Source organism: Rhyacophila brunnea, unplaced genomic scaffold (assembly GCF_057557595.1).
Source record: "Rhyacophila brunnea isolate RB1 unplaced genomic scaffold, BYU_Rbru_1.0 scaffold_13, whole genome shotgun sequence".
NCBI lineage: Eukaryota > Metazoa > Arthropoda > Insecta > Trichoptera > Rhyacophilidae > Rhyacophila > Rhyacophila brunnea.
Genome location: NW_028232785.1, coordinates 23,469,176 through 23,495,556, shown reverse-complemented (window position 1 = coordinate 23,495,556; position 26,381 = coordinate 23,469,176). Strand labels below are relative to the sequence as shown.

General features: G+C 36.8%; 1 protein-coding gene across 1 annotated transcript; it reads left to right on the top strand.

Moving 5' to 3' along the window:
* The first annotated feature begins 1,315 nt into the window (after window positions 1-1,315).
* Ude (Uracil-DNA degrading factor) lies at window positions 1,316-24,864 on the top strand. Its single transcript, XM_085940596.1, has 5 exons — window positions 1,316-1,357; window positions 17,514-17,704; window positions 19,463-19,834; window positions 20,657-20,970; window positions 22,856-24,864. Exons 2-5 carry the CDS (start codon window positions 17,548-17,550, stop codon window positions 23,141-23,143), a joined length of 1,131 nt encoding a protein of 376 aa, XP_085796722.1. The 5' UTR covers window positions 1,316-1,357; window positions 17,514-17,547; the 3' UTR covers window positions 23,144-24,864.
* Window positions 24,865-26,381: the final 1,517 nt, after the last annotated feature.

The window sequence follows — 26,381 nt, the reverse complement described above, 5'->3', positions numbered from 1 at the left end:
TTCTTGAGAAATAGTTACAATACAATTACATTTTTAAATTCCAGTTGCAGTCGGCAGCTTATCTTAAGGCGATACTTCAGTAAAACGGCAACTATAGGCGCGACGAAATTTTGGACTCGCTGGCAGTCTGAGAGCAAACGTCGAGGTGTCAATACGTAAATTTGTTTCGTGATGGCGACAGGGGTATTAATTCTTAAATCGTATAAAGATGACTAAAAACGTTACCCATTTACATTAAAAATAAAACATGTCAATGAATATATTATTATTGTTACTAATATAACAATAAACAGAACATTAAATGGACGAATGTTGGATTTATATGACAAATTATATTTCAGTCGGCATGGGTCATTTGCACACGGAACCCGCAATCCGCGCATCGCCTAGCCACGATCTTTTTAGACCATGCTTCAACTGAGGTAGGTATACCTAGCCTTAATGATAATTTCTCGAGAATTTCGTTCATGATTTCTTGAGAATTGAGAATTAGTGAAAATTCGGAAAGTTTGTTTCTCGATCACAACCTCCCCAGTGGCTCTCACGTTTTATGTTAATTAATAAATTTTGTCTCCAACCAGTGGGTTGAATTTTTTTAAGGAAAGATATTTCCGATATTACTAAGTTAAGGTACCTATTTCTATATATGCCTAATGGCTCTCCTCGATTTGCCGCCCTTCCAGTAACTGCTGCCCCCAAGCGACGCTCAATCTGCCTACCCCTGCGGGACGTCACTGAGAACCACTGCTCTAGTCACAACGTGAACGATTGTTCGGCGGTATTCGGTAATATTATCGTAGACGCAGCCCAATATTAATAATTATTGTACTTACAGTATCCTACCTCTCGAATTATTTATTTAAATCGGAATCGCCGCGAAAAAAAAATGTTTAGATTTTCGTCAGTACAGAAATAATTCTATCGAAACGCTAAAAAAATATTTCCCTCTCCGTTCACGGTTCAAAATTTTTGATTTTCACTTAGCGAACAGGCGCAACCTCGAACGGTCGCTCTGTGGAAAAATTCTAATTCGCTGTGAATTCACTCTCCGCCATTGGAAATAAAATTAATCCGGGCATGTGCCGAACGGAAATATTATTTTAAATATTAATAATAGCCGCCCTTTTTAATGTCAAACATCGAATTGTTCCTAATTTGAATTTTAAGTTAGTGATAGAAAGTGTTGTCATTAAAATAATAATAATAAAAGTATTACCTACAATATTACCTACCTATCAATTTAATTTAATAATAATATAATAAATATAATTATTAAAAGCGAAGTGTTGTGAATAATAATTATTATCTTACCTACATCGCGGAGAATTCTATCAAAATAGCTGAATTTGATAACAAGGTAAGCGATCAATACGTATACATAGTTATTTTATATTTACCTACCTATGTTTGTTCTATAAATAAACCTGACAGTTTTATATTTTGCAATGGTCACGATGGCATGACATAACCTCAAAATATGATTATGCCGGCATCTAGGTAGGTAATAATAATAAAATTGAATGTAATGATTTATCAAATTTACCTAATTTTAATGTAATTACGTTTCTCCTTACACAATATCAGATATTACAATAAAAATACGTATATTATATTACTGTTGTCATAATAGGTAGGTAACGAAAAAAATATTTTACATGGCAAATACAAAGTGGATACTATTTTTAAATTATTGACAACGACGAAACACGTGTTGTGCATCCGGTGTTGCTATTAGAATCGTCTATTTTCGTTGTCGTGATGTAATAATATAGAGTGCAGGTTGGTTATGAATTTTTATTTGTACACTACGACGTCATTTTTGTGTACTTTCTTTTTATGCAATCTCATAATATAGGTAGTCGACCACTGCAATAGATTGTTATAATCAGAAATCATCTGACGCAGGGCTCTGGGTTGAAATCTTGTTTCATTAAAAAATTTCGAAATAAGTATCTTATATTTTTTAATAATATGCCATGTAATTTTTTTTATTATTATTATTTTGTGTTGACGCCCTCGGTCTGGGCTATGTGATCTCTTGAATGTTTAACAATCATTCTCGTAAAATAGCCTGATAATGCTCGTTTCTGACGATATTTTTCATTAAGATAATTAAGTCTTTTAGAGTTCATATTATAACGATCTACATATTATAATCTAGGTCTGAAGTAATAAAATTAATGTTGTAAAAATAAAATATTAAAAATCATTATTTTTTAAACATTTCTACATAGGTAGGTACTTCATTGATATTGGTATTCATGCTTGATAAAGTTAACAATGTAAACAAAACACGTGTCGTATAATACCTATCATGAATACAATTTCATAATAATATTATGCGATGAATACCAAGTGAAACAACACATTCACAAACGATTTTATCAATTAATATTAAGAGTGGTTCCCAACATGTCATACCTACGTTAATTTTGTTAAATATATTGACAGCATTCTGATGTAGCAGATAAATAATTCGGACCAAAAGCTTGGGTGGACGCGTTGTAGAATCAGTGACGTCCCGTGCGGTTAGGCAGGCCATGCGTTGCTTAGGGGCGGCAAACGAAATAACGAATATTATAACTTTTGAGAGCTGTGGCGATTTTCAGTGAAGCAGACGATGCCGTTAATTCGTTGAATTGTAGCGTTCTTCGTTGGAGTCGTATGTTTTCTAAAAATTGTAAGCCCTTTTCAATTGAGATGAGACCTTCTGTCAAGCTTGCAATTATTGTCATGTGGTTTTCTGGTGGAACAGGGCTCTAGCCTGGAGGCCCGGGCTCAGGAAGGGCCCGGCGTGGCGAGTCGACCAGGTAAGTGATATAAACACACATCGCAAAATCTCTCTAATATTAAGAACATACATAAATGAAACGGCAAATAATTTCCAACAGTGGTTGAGACGAAATTTCGCACTTGTCGCCAATCGGAGACCGACAGTCGAGGTGTGAGCACATCAATTTGTTTTGTGATGGCGTCGGAAGAATATATTCTTAAATCGTGTAAAGATGACTAAAAACGTTACGCATAAACATAACATCAAATGGCGCATGTTGAATTTTTATGACAAATTATATTTCGTTCGGCACGCGTCATTTGCACAATCCACGCATCGCCTAGTCACGATATTTTATATTATATAAGCATAGCCTTAAAAAAAGTCGCCTGCGGCGGTATATTTCTTCAATAATGTTAATATTTAACTTATGTGGTTGTACGACACAATTTTAAATTGTGTATCGATATTCGACAACTCCATAATTCAGATGGATGTATTAAAATATGCGAAAAAAACACTATATACCTATACACATAAATTTTACCGCGTACACCATTTGGAAAACGCCACACATTGTCTTTATCTTTACCGATGGGTAGGAGGGCCCGCCATAGATTCTAGTCTGGGGGCCTGCTTCAGGATGTGGGGGCCATGGAACTGGGTCTGAAATGTTGGATAAAGAACCGCATAACTCCGAGTTTGCGTTCTCTGTTCCTTGTTTTTCTCTGCCACGTACTTCCACCAAACCTGATAAGTTCGTCAATCCAGCGGGTTTTGGGGCGGCCCATGGTGTCCGGCCGTGCGATGTGTCCCGCCCACCGCCATTTCATCAATTTGGTGACCTCTATCACATCTCTCACTCTTGTTTGCTTTCTTATCCATTGGTTTCTTCTGCGGTCCTTACGCGTTATTTACGTAGTTACGCAACTCTCAATTTTACGCAAGCATACGTTAGCACTGGTAGCACATATTGGTTGAACACTTTACGCTTCAGGCATATTGGAAGGTCGCTCTGTTACTGTATATTTAGTGAAATGTGAATAGGTATCTAAATACGATTAATTCTCGTAATTGTCAAACGAAACCCGGCGGTCAAGATCTACGTCGGATTGTGTAGCCAGTGTAAAAAAAGGTTGGACTTATCCGGAAATGCACCCATTTACGATTGCGATATTACTGATATAATATAAATTTTATATTATATCAGTTCTGAAGCGGATGTGAGATATAATAATTCGTCGTGTTTTGTTTTGTTTTGACCATGATTGTGTGGAGATAATAAAAAAAATATAGGTATACAGGCCAGAGCAGAGCTTCTCAACCGGTGTGAGGCAAGCAGGGCCGCGCCAAGGGTAGTCGCCGCCATGGTGCAGCGGCGCGTTTCTTGTACGCAAAGCGGCAAATGACACATCCGATTCATCATAAAATTTAAAAGGGGGCTTCCAAAAACCCAAGGGTTAAAACCAGCTATAAAGTGATTAAAATAAATATTGAAATTATAAAAATATATACCTACTTACGTACTTCTCACAAGTTGAGTGTTTTGAGGGATGATTTTCACCCGTGAATTTTGCTAAACAATATCTATATTATACGGATAATTTACTTGAAAAAAGCCTTTATATTTACTGGACCAATGACGTCCCGTAGGGGTAGGCAGGCCATAGGTTGCTTAGGGGCATCAAATTAAGGCATGAATACTATCTTTAGAAATTACCTACATTTTAGTTTAAATAAATCACAATGGCGCTGTCTCAGACCTATACGTACCTACATAAAACCATCGCTGCTTCACAGTAAAAGCGTAATGCATAGTGCTGTTTTCTCAAGAATAATATGCACAACACGTCACACGTTTTCTCTCTCTCCCACTTGGGCATTCTACTAAGAATAATACCTATATGGTTTTCTGTATTCTCACTAAACGTAGGTCGCCAAAATTGGCGTCTTTAAGTTAGGCCTTGTTTCTGCATCGCGCTCTAGGTTTCGTAGAAATGATTAACTCATTGGTAGATAATACAGAACAGATAATAATATATAATTCCGATAGGCACGTGACGTCCCGTGAGGGTAGGCAGATTGAGCGTCGCTTGGGCGCGGCAGTTACCCAAAGGGCGGCAAATCGAGGAAAATTACTAGGTATATAAGTATAGAAATAGCTACTCGTACCTAAACTTAGTAATACAGGAAATATCTTTCCATTACAAAAATCAGCTCACTGATTGGAAACAAAATGTATTAATTATGTACCTACCTACTATAAAAGTTTTAACAGGATTTTGTGTCGGTTTCACGATGTCTAGTTTACTTCCGTCGTCCTTGGACGTCACGTTCTTGGTGAACAGCAATGACACGTGCACACCTAATTTAAAATTTATCCAAATATGGTTTCAGTCACTCGCGAGTTTTGGAAGTTGTCAAGTGTATTTTTAAATGTAGATACCTATCTGAAACCGTAGACTCGCAATATTGTCTATTGGAGCAGAGATGGCATTTAAATTCGATTTAGTGGTATATATCTTGTTGGTAACGTATCCATACAACACATTTCTTAGATATTGGAGTCAAGAAAGGATGATAAAAAGTAGATACTGTATAAAAAAATGTGGCGGCATTTTGTCTAGGGGCGTCACTGGATAGGCAATATTCAATACACTAGGTACATTTTGATGCAGGGTTTTGAATGTGTGAGTGTCCTACGAAAATGAAACACGCATTATGCACGTGCAATAGTGTGTATAATACACCAATATTAAATTCGCGGCAATGCATAAACCGAGAGCAGTTGTCAGTATTCGACGTATGGCGTATTCTTGTTTATCCCGGATTATTCCTTACTCGACATCGGTTACCTGCTTCTATATTTATACCTATAGGTAAGTACGTAATTTTTTTCAAGGTTTTTGTTGCATTTGCCAGTTTAAGATAGTAAGATAGTATGCACCTAATAAACAGTGATTTGAGACTTAATAATTACAAGATAAAAAGAACTTTTTATATAAAGTATTAATAAAAAACTTTGTATTGTACTTGATAGAAATACTGAATAAATATTATAGAATACAGAAATGCCATTTTGGCATTTCATATTGATTTCCACAGTAACGCACGTGTATATTAATAATTTAGTTGCTACGACCCCCTTAGCAATCAATAATAGTGAGTAGTAAATATTACTTTTAACGATTTTTTTCCGAAACATACCTACAAAACAGAATTAACTGAAAATAAATTCAATTCTGCTTAAAGATGGCCAAAAGTATTAAACGAATGCATTGTCGTCGTGTTCTGAAATATTCTAAAAGTTTCAAATGTATAGCTAGTCAGGAAGTTATTTAAAAATCTTGGACAAACAAGAAAAAATTTGTACTGCACAAGAAAAAATCTGTACCGTACAAACAAGAATACGAGCTAATAAAAACGTGGTAAAATGAAAGGGGAGGCATTATATGTCTGTCTAAGGGCGGCTCTTTGCCTAGGGTTCATCACTGTATTGAACATTACGATACTATATCAGAACTGCTTACCGAATCAACATGCTAAAATATTCCTCTACGTTTTTGTCACAAAATCATTGATATTTTTTTTTTTAACATTTTCTGACTACAGCAGCTATGTATTCACCGTGGCACATTTTGCTGCCATGTTTCTATCGGAAAGAGATGATCGTATAGGTACTATACGTTCTCTACTATACTTAGGTTAGGTTCCCTAGACTCCACCAAAGAGTATTATTAACGATTTGGCACTATTGATTGGACGCCAGAACAATTATTGGACCCCGGGATAACTGTCATTTAGGCACCGCATTTCATGGTTACATGTAAATGTACGTAAAATATTTCACCGTAGCACTGTTGGCCGTGAGCTTTTTATCGGAAAGAGTTGACCGTATACTAAACAGTCTCCAATTTTATTAGATTCACTATGAACATTAATCCAATTTTCATAGCTGATTTTGGCAAAATTCATGAATTATTCAAGAATGAAAACCTAACCTAACAAATAATCAAGTAGGTATATCGGCGATTTTCAAAATTTGTTTGCTGCTGGCTTCCTGTAAAGTGTAAAACGACAAGAACCGTGTTTTATTTAGACATGAATTTTACATCAGTTATTATACGACCCAAAGAGGTTGTACGGTCTTAAATATATACAGCGCTCGAAATGGAAAATTTTACGAACCGGAGCGCTCGACAAATTTTCTGAAGATATTTACATAGTCATCAAATCGTATGTGTATTTTATAAAAATAAATGTGTCAGATTTTCTATTCTATGGCCTATCTAGCTCAGGTGGTCAACATATTTTTTCCACGAGACGGAGCGATAATTTTACAAATTTCACGAGCCGGAACGGCGCTCCGGTGCGTTCCGTTCCATGTCGAGTCCTGAATATACGGCCATATATTATTTCCGATACAACATTTCACGGAATTGGTAATAGGTACCTAGTATGTGTATTCAAAAAACGCATATTTCTTTATAGTTTTTTTTATTTATTAATGAAAAGAACGGGAATGAATATGTTAAAATAAATAAATCTTATCGAGGTCTTATATTTTTCTGAAGAACGAAGTATATTTCAATTTTGATTTCAAATTAGAATGAAATTCTTGACAGGACTTCTTAAAATTTACTTTGGTAATTATAACTGCGACTTGCAACTGTATTTTTCTTAAATAAGAGAAAAGACCTTAGACCAATGATACTCAACCTTTTTTTTCTTCGGGCCAAATACATATATTTCTAAAGTAACGCGGGCCGCATCACTACTGGTGTGACGAAAAAAATCATGAAATCCCCCCTTTTTTAAAAAACATTTTTGAGATTTAAAAAATTATGCGTGTTTTTTAAATTAATCGTGTGCAATAGCAACACTCTTATACCAGATCCTGTGCGTCAAAGTCGAAACGAATCTCAAGATATACGAAATTCCTGATAATAAATGTGTTTCGGGCCGCACATAAAAGCTTAAAGGGCCGCATGTTGAGTATCGCTGCAATAGATGAAAAGACCCTTTCTACCGGTGTTTTTTCTATCGATTATTTGATTTTTCGCTCATTTTTTTTTAAATTGTTTCTATGGGCTGCTCTCTCTCTTAAAACGGGACGTTTGGTCACACGTTATTTATACCTCTACCGATTGGAACTGGTTTAAAAAATTAAATTTACATTATACTTTTTGTTTTTTCTTTCTTTCCTAAAGTGTAACAAATTACCTGTTTAACAAACATAAATATAATTCCAATTCCATCAAATTTAACACCAATAATATAATATTAGGTCAATGTTGTTATTTTCTCGCAATGTGTTTACACAAATGCAAAAAACGAGTGTATCTATTGTAAAATCAATTTGAAGTGAGAGGGAAGCCATTTATTAATGTTTGTTACGCAAATAACTCACTTCGCAGTCGGCTTATGTTGATGCGCTCTTTAGAATTTTCTTTTTTCACCGATGACGCGAGCATGTCTCAGTCAGAGGCGTAACTATAGTCGTATTCAGTGTTAGGTACCAACTGCCATTGATAATTATAGCAATCTGCCATATAGGTAAACAAGTAACCAAGTTTACTGAAAAAAAATGCTTGGATTGTCTCAAAACGTTGTATATTATAATGACAAGGAACTCAGCAATAATGGGAACTGAAATACCTATGTGTGTAGAAGTAGGCAACCGATCTCGAGTGTAGAAGAATATGGGATAAACGATAAACTTGAACATATGTCAAGAATACGGGTTCGCATTCGTTCTGACAACACTGTTCTCGTTTTGTTCACTGACGCTCATTCAATATTGGTGTATAACAAACTCTATCTCACGTCTATAATGTGTGGTTCATTTTCGTAGCACATTCACATATTCAAAACCCTGTGTAAAAATGTAGTGTATTGGGATATAGCTTATCGGAATTCTATTTATTAATCTGTTCTGTGATACTAACAGTAGCGAATTTAAGGGGCCGAAGGACTCACATACAATTAAAACCATAAATTCTAAGTATCATTATCATTATATAGTAAAAACAACAAAGTACCTATCTCTTTCCTATACTTACTAATTTTTCTGGCGATCGGGTCAGACGGTCCGATGTGTACAATAGCTTGGTTGAACCGACTTGATCAGCTCTTCCCTTTGCGTACACATTTTAGCACATTCCCAGAGGATGTGGTTTGCATCCAGTATTTTCTCTGTCATGTCACATTGAAAATATGTTGAACGGGTAGCAAGACCAAGCTCATAGAGCCTGCCGGCGAAGCCACCATGTCCAGTGGGATCAGATCAGCAAAGCCTTGGACATTGAACTACGTACGGAGGTTGAGAATCTTCTTTTGACCACGCTTGTGCTGGCGTCTACCTTTCTTGCATTATGAGCTGAACTAAGGCCATCCGTTCACGGAGAAACTAAAATCTGACGAAGTGGTTGATGATGGAACTCATAAACTGGCCAGTGACTGATGCTTCGCACACGGCGCTACTGAAACCTAATAATCTCATAACCTCAAACTGTCAAATCCATTGTCTTTCCTACTTCATTCTAAGTTTTTCCCGTAATATCTTTACGGGAATATTCTGGCAGCCCGTAATTATATAGATAGTACAGATTTCTCAACATCTGCCACATAGGTATTTTAAATTAAAAATCGGTTCGCCCATCTTTAACTTTTGAAGTCTTGATTTGTTGTTGCTTGCTTAGTTCAGTGCTACCAATTTTGGTAATAAAATATGATTTTTCATCGAATCTACTGATATTGGTACCACTGTTTAATGGATGACTGGCAACTGAGAGACTGTGAGACTAGTATGTCGCGTCTCTTCGCGACCGTTTTGAAACTGAGAGACTGACGTCAGCGAGCCGCCATTGACATACATTAGCTAGATACTGGAGTTTCAGTCTCGTCTTTTTTGACTTTTCACGTGAGCGGATTGTCTAAATGCCCTAAATCATACGAATGATGCAGGCTCAAATTAAATACTGCAGTACCACCTAAATACCAATTATATCTAAATGATTATAAAATTCTAATTTATCAACAACCGGTTCGCATACCTGTGAAAACTCCAACAATCGACTCACGCAAATGGAACCAACGTGCGTAGGTATATAATATGCATATAAGTATATAAGTAGATATTGTCATGTAATAATATGTAAGGAATACCGACTTATGTCATGTTTATGTAGGCATAATGATCACGTCAGCCATACGTTTTGAGAATGACATCATTCCTATCGAATTAGAAACATACCACGCCTTCTCAAACTGTGACTATATCCTAATAATATTTCTTTTTTTAATATCTATTTTTAGTCCAGTCGTATAATGTCAAATTAACCTCTCTCGCGTCATGATTTTCCTAAGGCTGCGCGCAGACGGCAAAGCGAAGTTTCGGATTCATCCGCCAAACATCGTTTGCGGGTCGAATGCGTTTCGTTTCCGGGCCGCTTGCGTTTCACTTGCGTCGATATCTCGACGATGCTGTCCAAACATCTGGACAGAGAAAACACAGTTTTCAAGGGGATTCATAAACGCCTTTTTTTTGAAACTGCACCCTGCTGCGAGAGTATTTATCTTTCATTACAGTGGCGTACAAGGGTAAATAAATCAATATAAAATCAGTACATAATATTGCATTATACGAGGGTGGGTCAATAAGTCCTTAGAAAAGCCGACAGGTGGCGCGACTAGTACTGTAAGCGGTTTGTTTTCATGCAGCGGCACTACCGATTCAGTATGCTGCGAAGTTTCAATCAGATTGGTCGGGTTGTTGTGTGTTTCTCGTACATTTAAAAAAAAAATTTGCTTGTGGAAAATGGAAAAATGGAAAATGGAGAAAATTGAGTTGAGAGCTGTTATTAAACATTTTAATATAAAAGGGTTAACAGCAAAGGAAATAAAAAATGAGTTGGATTTAGTTCACGGCATATCTGCTCCTTCACTTGCAACTATTTATAACTGGTTAAATGAATTTAAACGTGGTCGTACATCAACAAAGGATGAACCACGCTCAGGACGTCCTGTAGAGGTGACTACACCAGAAATGATCAATAAAATCCACGATATGGTGTTAAGTGACCGAAGATTAAAGTTGAGTGAGATAATTGAGGTTACAGGGATCTCAAAAGGTAGCGTCATTTCTATTTTACATGACAAATTGGGCATGAAAAAGATTTCTGCAAGATGGGTGCCGCGTTTGCTCACAGTCGACAAAAAACGCAATAGGGTGGTGGCCTCTAAAGCCCTGTTGTCGCTCATGCAACGCGATCCGGATGAATTTTTTCGTCGCTTTGTGACTGTAGATGAAACATGGATACACCACTATACTCCCGAGACGAAAGAACAGTCAAAGCAGTGGATTGCGAAAGGCGAACCATGTCCAAAGAAGGCGAAAACCGTAAAATCAGCTGGTAAGGTTATGGCTACTGTATTTTGGGATGCACGTGGAATTATTTTCGTTGACTATTTGGAAAAAGGAAAAACAATAACAGGGGATTATTATGCATCTTTATTGGACCAGCTAAAAAACAAAATTGAAGAAAAACGGCCTCATTTAAACAGGAAAAAAATCCTCTTTCATCAGGACAATGCCCGTGTTCACACATGTTTACGATCAATGGCTAAAATTGAAGAATTGAAGTTCGAATTGGTCGACCACCCACCGTATTCGCCAGATTTAGCCCCCAGTGACTTTTTCCTTTTCCCAAACTTAAAAAAATGGCTAAGTGGACAACGTTTTTTTTCAAATGAAGAAGTCATCGATCGGACAAATGCTTATTTTGAGGACCTTCCGAAAACTTATTTTTCTGACGGTTTAAAAAAAATTGAGAAACGTCTAACCAAGTGTATTGAGCTCCAAGGAGATTATGTTGAGAAATAAAAAAAAATACAAAAATCAAAACTGTTTTAATGCTTTTTTCTAAGGAATTATTGACCCACCCTCGTACCTACATTTATTTTCCCACTATTGCTTCTTTTGGAGCTGGACTGTTTTATATCGAAAGCGTTTTGAAAATTACCTATTGTTGAGCCTATTATGTACCATCATCAATACTATCGACCGAGGGTACTTGATGGAGTTTGAATTTAAATTCTAATTGATTTACGTTTTGTACTATTATTATTTATTAATACAATAAAAAAAGATTATAACTACTATAAAGAAACTGCATTATGCATAGTGCTCAACGGTGCTTTCCTTCCATGCAAATGAGGTAATCGATTCGTCAGAAAAATTTAAAGGCACCCTCCAAATAAACTAACTATAAAATTGTTAAATTTTACAAAATTCTATATATATCTATCTATTCTATTTAATAATATAAGTTTTCGATTTCACAGAAAAAAAACACTGATCAATTCTAAAATCAGTGACGTCTGTGGTATGTCCATGTATTTTAGATACCTATGCCGCATTGCAACATATCAAAAAAGCAAACATTGAATGCCCAGATCACAGAACCGACTGATTAATATAATTCAGATATGCTATACCCTAATACACAACATTTTGACGCAGAGTTTTGAATGTGTGAGTGTCCTATGAAAATGAAGTAGGTACACATTATATACCTACATGCAATAGTGTGTGTTGCAACCTTCGAATACACCAATATTGAATAAGCGTCGGTGCATTAACCGAAAGTAGTTATCAGAACGAAGGAAAAGTTTAGAATGACGTATTCGTGACACGTGTTTATGTTTATCCTATTTCTTCCACACTCGAGATCAGTTACCTGTTATTCCACACCTGTTAAGTATTTCAGTTCCCATTAATTTTGTGTTCCCTGTCCCAGATGCATCAATTATTTATAAGTGCCACCTGTTTTCCAGTAGTCATAGGTATTGTGTGTCCTAGAATTGCGAGAGTAGAGGGGATAACTAGTTGAGAGAACTGTTTGACATACACAAAGTAATAGGTACTCCATTTAATTATGATATGGTTATAACAAAACTGTGTGTTTTTACAATTTCTCAATGGAGAAATGTGGTGATCATGGCCCCCACAAGGGGGGGGGCTAACAGGGTTCTAGCCTGGGGGCCCGGTGTGACGGATCGACCTGATAAGTGAGTTGTGTAAACACACATCACAAATTTTCCATAATGGGAAAAAAGTCGCCTGCGGCGCTATTTTATTTGTAGGGTCTTAACATCTTAAAATGTCTAGTTATGTGATGCAATTTTTGAGAACTGTGTCGATATTCGACAAGTGGATTTATTCAACAATGCAAAAATGTCGCTATAAATACACCTATTTTTTTTACCTGAAACAACATTTAGAAAACGATCCTGTAAACGTAAAGTGTATGCGCTATGGTCGCGCGGCTTAAGTGTCGGCCTATAGCGTCGTGGGTCCCAGGTTCGAACCTGGATCTGGCAAGTACGCAATATATTGTTTTTCAATTTGTTTATGAGTCAGAGTATGGACCTAATAGGTTGAACAAGTGGCTGACATCCATTCTCGTAAAAACAAAACCTGTTAATACAAACCTCCACTCAGTGGAGGCCCATAATGATCGTATTTTTTTTCGACCATGTCCAATCCTAATACGATCATATTGGCCTCCACAGAGTAGAGGTTTGTATTAACAGATTTTATTTTTTACGAGAAATGGATGTCAGCCACTTGCTCAACCTATTAGGTCCATACCCTGACTCACACACAAATTGAAATACAATATGTCAATGATCCTATTAGCCGCCTTTAACTCTAGCGATGGGTAGGAGGGCCCGCCAAAGATCCTCGCTTGGGGAGCCCGCTTCAAGATGTGAGGGCCATATTCGGCGGTGATCGTATTAATTATTTATAGAAAGGCTCCCATGGAGTAAAATTTTGACAATCGCGCCGGATTCAGAAGTCCATTTCGGCTAGTTCAGAAATAACGTTAATCGATTATGCTAAACTATGCGTGACCTATCAACCGGCGATTTTATCTCGTTAGGAACTACCACAAAGTATCCACATATCTCAAACTTAAATTGACTGTAAATTCAGCCGTGGGAAATTTGCTTTAAAATAGGTATTGAATGTAAACCAAAAATATTATTCTGGATCGTTTATTTATCGTCATTGTCACCTCTGATTATTGAGACGCAGTTCCGCGGGGGCAGGCAACAGTTGCGAAGGGTGGAGGTAGGCTGTTAAGGCTATACTTCAGCTGAGGCATGGTCTAAAAAGATCGTGACTACACGATGCGCAGATTATGCAAACGACGCATGCGGAACAAAACATAAGGCCCGTTTCAGACGGGACACCGGTGTCGCGCTCGTATATAATAAGGAGGCCTTTGTATTCGAATAAAGGGGACTTCGTATTATGTTTCATTCTCAAGCCGCCGATGCACTTGTTTTTATTACCGCAGCCAGTTTTATGTTCTAATTTATAACGCGAAATTATGCATTGACTCATTAGCTCTGGGGCGTTTATAAACATAATACTCGTACAATGGCCCGTTTATTCGAATACAAAGGCCTCCTATATTATATCGAGCGCGACACCAGTGTCCCGTCTGAAACGGGCCTAAGTTGTCATAAAAATTCAACATGCGTCTATTTAATGTTATGTATATTGTCATATTAGTAATAATAATATATTCACTGACATGTTTTCTTTTTCTAGTAAATGCGTCACGTTTTTTAGTCATCTTTAAACGATTTAAGAATATATTCCTCCGACGCCATCGCAAAACAAATTGACGTGCTCACAACTCGATTAACGCTCTCCGATTGGCAACGACTGCGAAATGTTGTTCCACCTATTGTTGAAAACTATTTGCCGTTTCACTGATGTATGCTCTTAAGACCTGACATAAATAGTGGACACTAGACTTTTTCAGTTAAACGTAGGTATTTATTTTTATTGAACTAAGACTACAATGACGTGTTCTGCCCAAGGTCATAGATACTAGATAATAATCAAAAAATATTCGTTTATCTATAAAATATCTATTTAAAATTATGCCATTAAACTGTACATACCTAATTTTACATATTTTTGTAGATAGAAGAATATTTTTACAACGTTTTTCTTAGCTCGTGTTCTTATTTGTCTGGTGGCTATTTATCCGGTACAAATCTTGCAATCGATTTTTAACTAACTTCTTAATTGCAATAATATGCACCTAAGTAGTTTTAGCAAGGCTTATAGTTAACGCGGCACCTAATGAGTGTCCGTTATTTTTATTGCTCTAAAATAACATGGATATCACTCAGAGCAATTCCATAACAAGGCGGTTATCTACAATAATTATTTGCACAGTTAACACGTCTTTCTTGATTTTAATAGAATGCATTGGGATTAAAAACTAACTAACACCATTAGATTAGTAGTTCAATAAAAACAAATAAGTGCAACTGTCATAGTTTAGTGTGCACTATTTATGTGGAATCTTAACAGCCTACCTCCACCCCTCGCGACTGCTATAATGGCCGGTTTATCACATAGGTAACATTTTGGCAAAAGTGGCTCCAAACCTGTCTAAAACCGCCATTGTTTGAGAGTAGGTTTCGTGGAAATGTCCTAATGGTGTATATGTCAATTTAAAGATTTATGGTGTATTAGTCTGTTAAGATAACCTAACCTCGTGTCCGGAAACTTGCACGTATGCAGTTCGCCGTATCACACTTCACCGTGAAATGTTGTATCGGAAATATATGGCCGTATATTAAAGACCGTCCAAACTCTTTGGGTCGTATAGTACTGACATAAAATCAGGTCTAAATAAAACACGGTTCTTGTCATTTTACACTTTACATTACACTTTACAGGAAGCAAGCAGCAAATAAATTTTGAAAATAGCCGACTGGATTATTTTGTTAGGTTAGGTTTTCATTCTTGAATTCATGAATTTTGCCAAAATAAGCTATGGAAATTGAATTATTGTTCATATTGAGGCTATAATTCAGGCTTGGTCTAAAAAGATCGTGGCTAGGCGATGCGCGGTTTGTGCAAATGACACGTGTCGAACGAAATATAATAATTTGTCATAAAAATCAAACATGCGTCCATTTAATGTTATTTTTATTGTTATATTACTAATAATAATAGTATATTCATTGTCATATTTTCTTTTTTAAGTACATACGTAAAGTTTTTTAGTCATCTTTACACGATTTAAGAATATTTTCATCCGACGCCATGACAAAACAAATCGACATGCGCACACCTCGACCGTCGGTCTCCGATTGGCGACGTGTGAGAAATTTCGTCGCACCTACTGTTGAAAATTATTTGCCGTTTCACTGAAGTACGCTCTTAATAACATTGGAGACCGTATAGTAGCATACGGTCATCTTTTTCCGAGAAGAAATCTCACGGCGAACTGTGTCACGGTGAAATGTTTTACGTACAATTTACATGTAACCAACTTAGCCTAGCTTGCTTAAGGGCGGCACTTTGCCTAGGGACGCGACTGTCTTCGACAATAATTTTATTATTCTTTTTCGTTTCCTAGGTATAAACGTGAAAGTTTGATGGAATAATAAAAATCAATAACATTAAAAACCAATTCAAAATAAAATAAATCACAATGATCTCACCTAATTTCAATGACTCCTTGAACTTTTACAGATTACAATAATTATTGTTGCGATAGCCGGAAATGAGTCATTAACAGGTCCGCCTTTTCTATATGTGCAAAATGTGCATTGCGCGAGGGCGCCGAATTTAAAGGGCGGCGAAATATCCATTTTTTTTTCACTTAACTTTAATTATTAATATCTTGGTTACCAAAACCCTTCACAACGGCATACTCACAGTCATTCGTAATAAACACTTAAGGAGTGGTAAAAAAACTATCTATTTTATATATAGATACAATATTTTAACACTAGGCCCAATGACAGCAGTGTAGTGAAACAGTATTTAATAATATAAGAAAAACATTGAAGTTAATGGCACCACTAAACCACACCCAGTCTTAATCGGACGTATCACGATACCCTACGTTTGATGTGAAGCATCATTTTTTTTATGACGTAATATCTCAGGAGCAGTTACCCGAGACTGAGGTCGCCATGCACTCAAATATGCTTTGACTGAATTTTCATGACTTAGTTATGAGTACCCATGGGACAGAGGAGCACACGTAGAGACAATATTAAAAATCGTAGTAATTAATAAAACTGCCAAACAATCTTAAGTGAAGAGATTTTCACGTTGGCAATATGACGTCGCAAATTTTCTTAATGCAACAAAATTGGCCTTTGTGGTAACTAGGTCAAACGTTCCAATGGGCCCGACAGCTGGTTGAACAGAATGGGCAGCTCTTCTCTTTCCGTACACATTTTAGGATATTCCCAGAGGATACGGCTTGCAATATTCGTCATATAAGCGAAACCATCACATACACCCAGGTATAATATATTGTGACCTCACCGATAATCGAACTCGGGGCCCCGGAAGCGCCTTACGCACTGGTCTACGAGGTCGACCTTTAGACACTGAGAGATGGCATGATTTTCGTATGCAATATTCTGATTTACACTAAAACGCCATGGTTTGCCCTTACGTGAAAAAATATGAGTGTATATTTTAATTGGGAAGGGGACGTCTCTTTGTGATTTCTCCCATTGGAACGGGTCTGGTTATCCGTAAAAATATATCAACTATAATGTATCAATTAGCACTTGTATTAGTAGGGATAAAATTTTAACTCACTTTAAATACAGCTATGATTCAGGTACCAATTAGATTGTCTCGACGCTTATTGATAATTGTGTTTTCTATTTGTTTCAGAATTTAGAATAAGTCATCCTAATACATCTTAAAAATGGGTAAAGAATCAGAGAAAAAGGAAGACACCGGCTTTGGTTTCAAAGACAAGGCGAAGGCGTTGGAGACCATAGAGCTGTTGAAGAGCCACGACCAATCGTACCAGAGACTAACGGTGCGAGGGTTACTCGGCAGAGCCAAAAGAGTTCTTACACGTAAGCAACAATATAATCTATTACTTTTGTAAGGAATATATTATATGAGAATAGCTGATGTGTGTGTTTATTAGGTTGGTAGTACTTGCTTTTCCTCCACCACATGCCAAAACTCCACACCCGTTATATGGACATATGCGTAGTCTATCGAACGTTACGACACCAAAAATTGTACTGAGTGTCCCAGGAGTAATTTCCCAAGACCTTACGATTGATCCTCGATGAGAAAAGACCTTTTCGCTCGCTGTAAAATGGCGCAAACTTTTTAAAAACTGAGAAATTTTCCCCATAGATACCAAGTTGTAATGGCCGACCAGTCCAACTGAGAATCGGACCGACTTGAGAAACTCTCCCGTTTTAATTGACATGGGGATACTCTCAGAGGAATATGATTGACATCAAGCAATTTCGCCACATATACAAGTCGGAGATTCTATTAGTATTAGGCCAAGCTGATGGAGCGTTCTCTCTTTTATATTTTGTGAATTAGTAAATATTATATTTGGTTTCACTTTACCATTCTTTGTTTGTTTACTGGCAAACATTACACTTCATGTTCGATCTTAAGAAAATCATATGGGTCTCCACCATTGATTGACCATATTGGATAAGCGTTTAGCTAAATTCACATAAATTTGATGCATACACATTATCTGATAGTTCGTATTCGTATTAAATGGTATGTAGCCAATGAGGGATTGACTGATTATTATGGAATGGTTTTCACCCAATGAGATTTTTTATCGGGTTTGCCAAAACTGAAGGTGGGCAATGTACGATTTTCGTTTGTGAGAATGTCATTATAAGCGCAGCGAAAAAATTAAACCTCATTGGCCTCCGCAGAGTGGAGGTTTGTATTAACAGATTTTTGTTTTTACGAGAAATGGATGTTAGCCACTTTGTTTAATCTATTAGGTCCATACTCTGACTCTAAACACATATTAAAAAAACTATATGTGTGCCAGATCCAGGGTTCGAACCTGCACGACATTAGCCGACGCGTTAGCTACTCGGCCATCGTGGGCGTATATAGACTTTATTTAGTCTCTTGAAAAGTAATTTTTATCCTTTTTTTACGGTAACTATTATTATTATTGTCAGTTATAGAAGTAGGAAACACACTCACTCTAGTGCAGGGTTGGCGAACCTTTTTACGTACGCGTGCCAAAATTTCCCAATTATTACTTTTTGACTGTCTCAACGTGCCGAGCAGTTTTTCATAATGATAAAATAGCTGTACCAATTCCATTAAAAAAGTTCAAAATTTATAAATATCGAGTCCTTGAGTATTACTTGGGTTGGTTCTTTACGCACAAAGTGACTCCAGAACTCGCTACAGTGGTCTCAAGCATTGTAAAATGATTGCAAATCAGTCAAAATGAGAGGGTTGCAGTGCGGTTACCCCCGCCGCCTGTTGAGGTCAGGGCGATAATATTATGTGTGTCGCATAAAAACTAAGGGCCGACCCATGCAAATGCATGCATGATGCAAAAATCATCTCGCGTACTATAGGTTCGCCATCCCTGCTCTAGTGCATGCCGACCAAGGTCTTGGGAAGTTACTCCTGCAACATTTTCGACACAACTTTGAAGAGCCCCTAACGTTAGTTACACCACCATATACACCTGCATAACGGTTGGTGGAGGGAAAAGCAAGTTATTGTTGGAAAAATATGTATATTTTCATTCAGTAACCAAGATTCTGGGATTTTTGCTATTCTATTGGGATTTACACGCTTTCTTTTTTCATTTTCCACAGTAACAAAAGCAGAAGACAAACTAAAGAACATCAAAGAAGCAATGGCCGTGTTCGAGGACTGGCTGCAGAACTACGAGAAAGACAATCCTCCCAAATCCGGCTCGAAATCGTCATCGTCCTCTTCTTCCTCCAAGAAAGAAAAAGAAAGAAAGAAGTCTTCCAGCAGCGAGGGCGAAGACAAGAGCGACGATAGAAAAGAGAAGGAAAAAGAAAAGTCCAAAGATGACGCTCCGTCCGATTCCGTCCAAGGACTGGGCTTCAAGGATAAAGATAAGGCATTGGAGACCATCAAACTGCTGGATGGGCGCGATCCCGATTACCAGAAGCTGGCCGTCAAAGGACTGGTGGGCAGAGCCAAGCGGGTTTTGACATGTGAGTTATTACATTCTTATTATAGTTGGTCCTCAATCGGAGTATATCCTTTGTGGGGTTAGAACACTTGCAGGCCTTTTCAACAAATGGCTGGAAGATATTTATATGGAACTAGATAAAAATTTATCAGGTGACAGTGCTATCTGTCAACGTTCTTGGATGTGGCTTAGTCCTACATCTGTCCTAAAATCCCATAAATTCCTAAAAACAGGGTCTATTCAACTCATTCGGTGTATATACCAGAAAAATACAAGGTGGTAGTGCCGCCTGTCATCATTCTCAGTCATCTCAAACTTTTATGAGAGTATCCCATCATTTGTTTTCTTTCACGGCCTGATTAAAATAAACGATTGCTTTATTTTCGTGTTTAGCTTATTTTTCAAATCTAGATTTTGCAGTTACGTGTATCTTTCACCATACCCCATTTAATACATCTTTTCCCTGTCTCTTTCTCCCCCACACACGTTTACATCACTTCATCGTAATTATGTAGGACGCCCGTAGCATAATTGGTATAGCACGTTGGCACAGTCCCGTCGGAAGTCGTATTTTTTTTTTCTAGTAGGTATATATCTGAGGTGTTTTCAAATTATGTATATTTATTATGTTTACGCTCATGGGTTACAGATAAATCGAAAAAAAAAGACAAAACATATTATGCAAGATAATTTATAAATTACGAATGATATTATTAGATTAACCACTAAAGCTTAACGCCTGGATTGCAATGGTTGTGGGTACAAGTCCCATCCCAATTGACTTCAATCCTTGTAGCAAATGTCAAGAAATGATAATATTACTCTTTGGTTTCGTTGTTTTTAGGTACAAGGGACAAAGACAAGGTTCAATGCATCAAGGACGCGATGGAAGTGTTCGAAAATTTCTTGGACGACTTTGACAAAATGAACATGTCAAAAAAGAATATGTCGTACCTTCCGCTGTCCGTGGTGGAGTCCTGCGCAGCGCTCGCCAAGCAGAGAAACCTCTCGTTCGGATCCCGCTGCGATAATTTCATTGCGGCTTACAAGACTGTCCATGGAGAATACAAGAAGCTTAGGACCGTTGTCGACAAGACATCCGACGGAATTTCGTGGGACATTGTGAGGAATAAAGAGCTGGAAGGACTGAAGAAAAAGGTATTATTTTAATTGTCATATTTTTACTTTTACTGGAGAAATACTCATTTATAACAAGAGTCATTATAATATAACAATCGAGGTACCTACTGAGGATTATATTAGTATATCGAGGGTATACTGACAGAACGCATTATTTCAGTTTTTGCCGTTTTTCTGTTTTAAATGCCAAAATGTATACAATTTTACGTTCTACGTCCTGGTAAAACGCACAAAGGCATAGGATATAATGGCGAGAAAATAGAAACATTATTAAATTATATTGTTATTTTTTTATTCTGATAGAAAGCATGATAATGACCTAATGCGTTCTGTGTATACAAAATACAGGACTTGTAACATGTCGTATATTGTGTTTTCCATAAAGGGTAGTCTTTATAATGTAGAAAAAATGTTTTTAAATCATAAAAAAAACTACATGGGACAACGCTTTGAAAAAAAAATTAAAGTCCGTTTTGCAATTATCTCAGAACTTGTTTTAATGAGTTAATGCTTTCTGTCAGTATACCCTCGATATGAAGTAATTAAAAAATTGGGAGCAGTTATCACATACCAGTGCCAAAGGTTGGAGGTAGCACTGTGCGAAGGGTGGGGTTAGGCTGTTGAGATCCAACATAAATAGTGCACACTAAACTTTGTCAGTCATATGTTTTTATTTTCATTGAACTAAGACTACAATTATTTACAGATGGTGTTAGTTAGTTTTTAAAAATCAATTAAAACCTGCCTAAACCAAACCGTAATGGTTTTGGTCTCCTATGGGCGATTCGACAAAATAGTGCACAATTTTTCAGTCATGCTTATTTCTTTTCGTTTATTACACATGATATTTGTAGGTTTTTTAAAATCAATTAAACCCTACCCAAACCATAATAGATAAAATAATATATCATTCTATCTATAAAATATCCAAAATAATGTGTGATTTAATGGCAGAATTTTGGATATTTTATAAATGGACAAGTATTTTTTGAGAATTGAGAAGTGTGCACTATTTATGGCCGATCTTAACAGCCTACCTCTACCCATCGCCACTGGGAGGTAGGTTGCTGAGGTTAGTGTTGAATGGTTTCCCCTTCTCATCTCAATGAAATAATATGAATACGTGTATTAATTAAGGCTCTAAGTACCAAAAAGTAGTATTGCCTGTAGTTACAAAATATCGAGTCATTGCAGTAAAATTTCATGAACCAGACCTTTTGAAAAATGTGGTTTTACAGTGTGAAGCAATCACGGCAGCTTCTATAATTTTAGGTATTAAGAACTCGAAAGTATCAACACACCATCGTCAGCCATTTTATATTGAATGAGGTTGACCACTGTAGTGCTATTTACACCATTATAAATAAAACAGGCCAACGGACTTACAACAGCGACAAGTTTAAATATTTTGCTGTATTTTTTTGACTTGCTTGAGGCACTTAGACCATAGTTGAAGTTATTGGCGTTAGTATGTAGAACACTTTTCTATAAAAATGTCAGTTTTTTTGTTTTTGGTACTTAGCGCCTTAATTAATACACGTATTCATACTATATTACAACTGAATGTACCTACATGCGTTTTACATTTTCATGACTTAATTCCTATAATGCAATTGACCAAACAACGCGTTGGACATGCCTGCCCTATACAATCACCGGAGATTGTACAATCAGGTACAACGTGTTGTTAGTTTCCTCTGCAATGGTTTTCAGGACAATGCGAGTCAGGTTGTTATGCACCTTGTCAATTTTATCGTGTCATGAATGCCTTTAAGAGAATTGTCGAATATGACAGCACCATCGGCCTAATCCAGCTCACTTTGATTTTACACAATGAGTGAGAGCTATGCCTTGTTCACGCTGTACGTCTGTAGTTATTAATTATTTGAATTTATTCTTTTAGGTCGGCGACTCAAAACTGTTTGACGACAACGGCAACCCTTCCAGCGATCATCTGAAGCTGATAATGTGGGCGTACAGCGTCGAAGATCACAGGCTCAAGAAACTGAAGGTCAAGGAAGAGAATGGCGGTGACGTCGAGATGAAAGAAGACACCAAATCCTCGGCAAATGGAGACAAGATGAACAAAGAGGCAGAGTCCAAGAGAAAAAGGAAACACAGCGAGAGCGATTCCAAGTCTTCATCAGAATCCGATTCGGAAGACGAGACGCCTACTAAGAAGAAGAAGTAGACAAATCAATAAGACTTGACTATTTTCAATGATTCATTTTGTATTAAACGGAATGTACCAATTATAAAATTAAGCAAATCTAATGTCAGTTTAACTGATAATAATTTTCTCTTTGTAGAACGCTGTTATGTATGAATTATCAACGTGTACCTCGTAAATTGTTTATAATTTATAAAAGTACCGGTGCATTATGCTGCCCGATTAATTTCGGTATATTTTCATAACATGCTACATGGCAACATAGACACAGTACCAACTGCAGAAACTGAAATGTCAAAAATCGACTGAAAAAAAAACAAAAACTAACTCAACTGAACAAGTAAATCAGAGGTTTCACCTTGAAGCTCTGATATTTGAAAATTCAAATAACCCCAGGCACTCTTAATAGATTTGTCTGCTTTCCAAAATTAGCATACTGCTTTTACCTTATTGCAGGCATTACACGTGGAGTCGAAATCGTAAATGACATCACTTCCTTCCCTCTATTTGCTGAACGGTCATATAAAAAATATTATCACACAACGTCATTTCTGCGCATCTATTCTATACACAAGACGGCTTTCGGCCACTACGGCAGCTATCTATGGTAGGTTTGTAATGAAGTATTAATACTTATTGTAACAATAATTACAATAAGTTAGCCGTCTAAACAGTCAAAACTGTCTATCTCACTCTAAAATTTACCACAGCCAAAAGAGGTGCTGTTAAAACATAGCATTTATTGTAACAATTACAAATAACCTATTGTAATTGTTACAATAAGTGCTAATACTTCGATAGAAAACTACCCTAGATAGCTGCCGTATCAGCTGAAAGCAGTCAGAACAGGGAATGATGGTAGCTATGTCTCGTTTGTATCCAAAATGTTAGAAATTGTGTGGAAAAAAGCAGACTAATGCATCCCACCAATTATTGGAATTTCTTTATTTATCATCATAAGCGGAGAATATAATTAAGCCTCCACAGAGTGTAGGTTATGTTAACAGTTTTTTATGAGTAATGGTTGTTGGCCGTTTGGCCAAGGAATTAGATGCTTGTTCTGTATAAATACACTGAAAAAAACCCAGAATAATGATGCGAGATCTAAAAACCTTGCATTACAAAGAATTTACCAGGGTGTTTACAAGGCGGTTTCATAGGCCCTGGCCGAATTCAAATTAGCAATACCCGATGCGGGTAGAATAGTTTTCAATAAAGCATATTTCTCAGCCGGCACAATTTTCATTTGACTAGCATCAAGTAGAGTAGTTTGCGTGCCAAAGTCCTTGAAGAAACCTCGATAGTTAATGCGAGGTATCCACAAAGGCATCTTGGAACAAAAAAAAACTATGCATCCACGGTTTCTACGCTCTACCAATAAAATTGTTTAGTTACATCAGATGCCTTGTTATGTTGGTATGACATATTACTATTTGTCGAATTTATGTTTAAAGTGTTTGCAGTTGGTAGCTTGTATGTGTTGCCATGTGGCAGGTTTATTAAGTCGGACCGCACAAAAAAACACTGAAATTTCTTGGACTGCATAATACGCAAGTACCCTTATAAGAAAATCATAATATGGTACATTTTACCTCTATAGTACTTAAGGAGAATGCGAATTAAATTACCTACTGTATGTAAGTCAATATTTTTCCATTGTTACATGTTTCATTATTGTTTTGTTTTGAAATAATAAAATTTTTATCTACTAAAATAAATAATATACACAAAGATAACGTTCATTCTGATTGTTGCATTATTTTATAATATGTCAATCATGGTCCCCACATCGTGAAGCGGGCCCCCCTACCTATCGCTAAGGATAAAGGCAGTGTGACGCTCTACAGTAGCGTTTTCCAAATGGTGTACACGGTAAAATTAATGTGTATATTTAGTGTTTTTTTGTATATTATAATACATCCATTTGAATTATGGAGTTGTCGAGTATTGATACATAATTAAAAACTGTATCGTACAACCACATAATTTTCAGGAGACTTTTTTTACTATTAAATCAAATTTGTGATGTGTGTTTACCCCACTTATCTGGTCGACTCGCCTCGCCGGGCCCCCAGGCTAGAGCCCTGTCAGCCCCCCCTTGTGGGGGTCATGATGTTAATACTATGTCGTCACTGTACAGGCCAATTGGAGTAGGTAACCCTCACTTTTCATTGAAGTGACATTTTGATGGCAATGGAATTATTGCATGTACACCTACACGAACTGGCCAACAATCATAAATCCCAAAATTAATTCAAAACTATTTTTTAAGCCATTTGTAACTTGGACAAAAAATATTCCAGCCAAATACTGTAACCCTCTAAAACAGGGGTAGTCAACCTGTCCCTACCGCCCACTAGTGGGCGTTCCAGCTATCATGGTGGGCGGTTGGGGTTTTAAAAACATTTTCATTATGTTTTCATAAAATTCCCCGTGACAATTTAAATTTCAGAAAATATACTACAGTCGATCTTGTTGATTACTCACGGATATAGTGAGATCTCGGATGTAACGAGGAAACATTCGTAGACATTTTAGTTTATGATTTTCTCCATACATATATTCACTTTTATAACAAGCTACTTATCGGATATACCGTCAAAATATTTCTTAAAACTGTAAACACAATCACTGTCGACCCGTTAATGAATATTTAATTACCATATTTAAATATCATGTTAATTATATCTTATGGCCAACCAACGCGCCAGTCACGGTGTCAGTACTAAATGAGTTAATGTGTCAAAGTGAGATACCCGGGGTTCCAGCGGCTAGCTCAGCTGTCCATCGAACCCCGGATTCAAAAAAAAAGATATTAACGATTGGAGTGTAAATAAAACACGGTCTTTCGTGCTCGTAACGTGGTCTTCTTATATTTTACATTTTCTTTAAACGTTTACATATTTTGTTTTAACAATAAGTTTCGCAGGTCCGTACATGTTGAAAAAGGGACGCTCACTAACTTTTTTTTCTTTTTCAAACTTCGCGTACCCACGCCATTCTACAAAAAGGACTCTCGTGATTGGCCAAATTTTATCGCATGATGTTTTTTGATTTGACGAATCACGAGGACCACCCCGGCGCAGGCGCGTGGAAATTTGGACGTTGCCGACAAGCGCGGCAAAATTTATTATATGAATACTTATATTTAGTCTTAAAATTATCTCTTTCATCCATCATCATTTATACTTTTTAAATTAAATTAAATGTATCTTAATTGCACCTCCGCCCAATATGTGATCTTCACACACCGGACGAA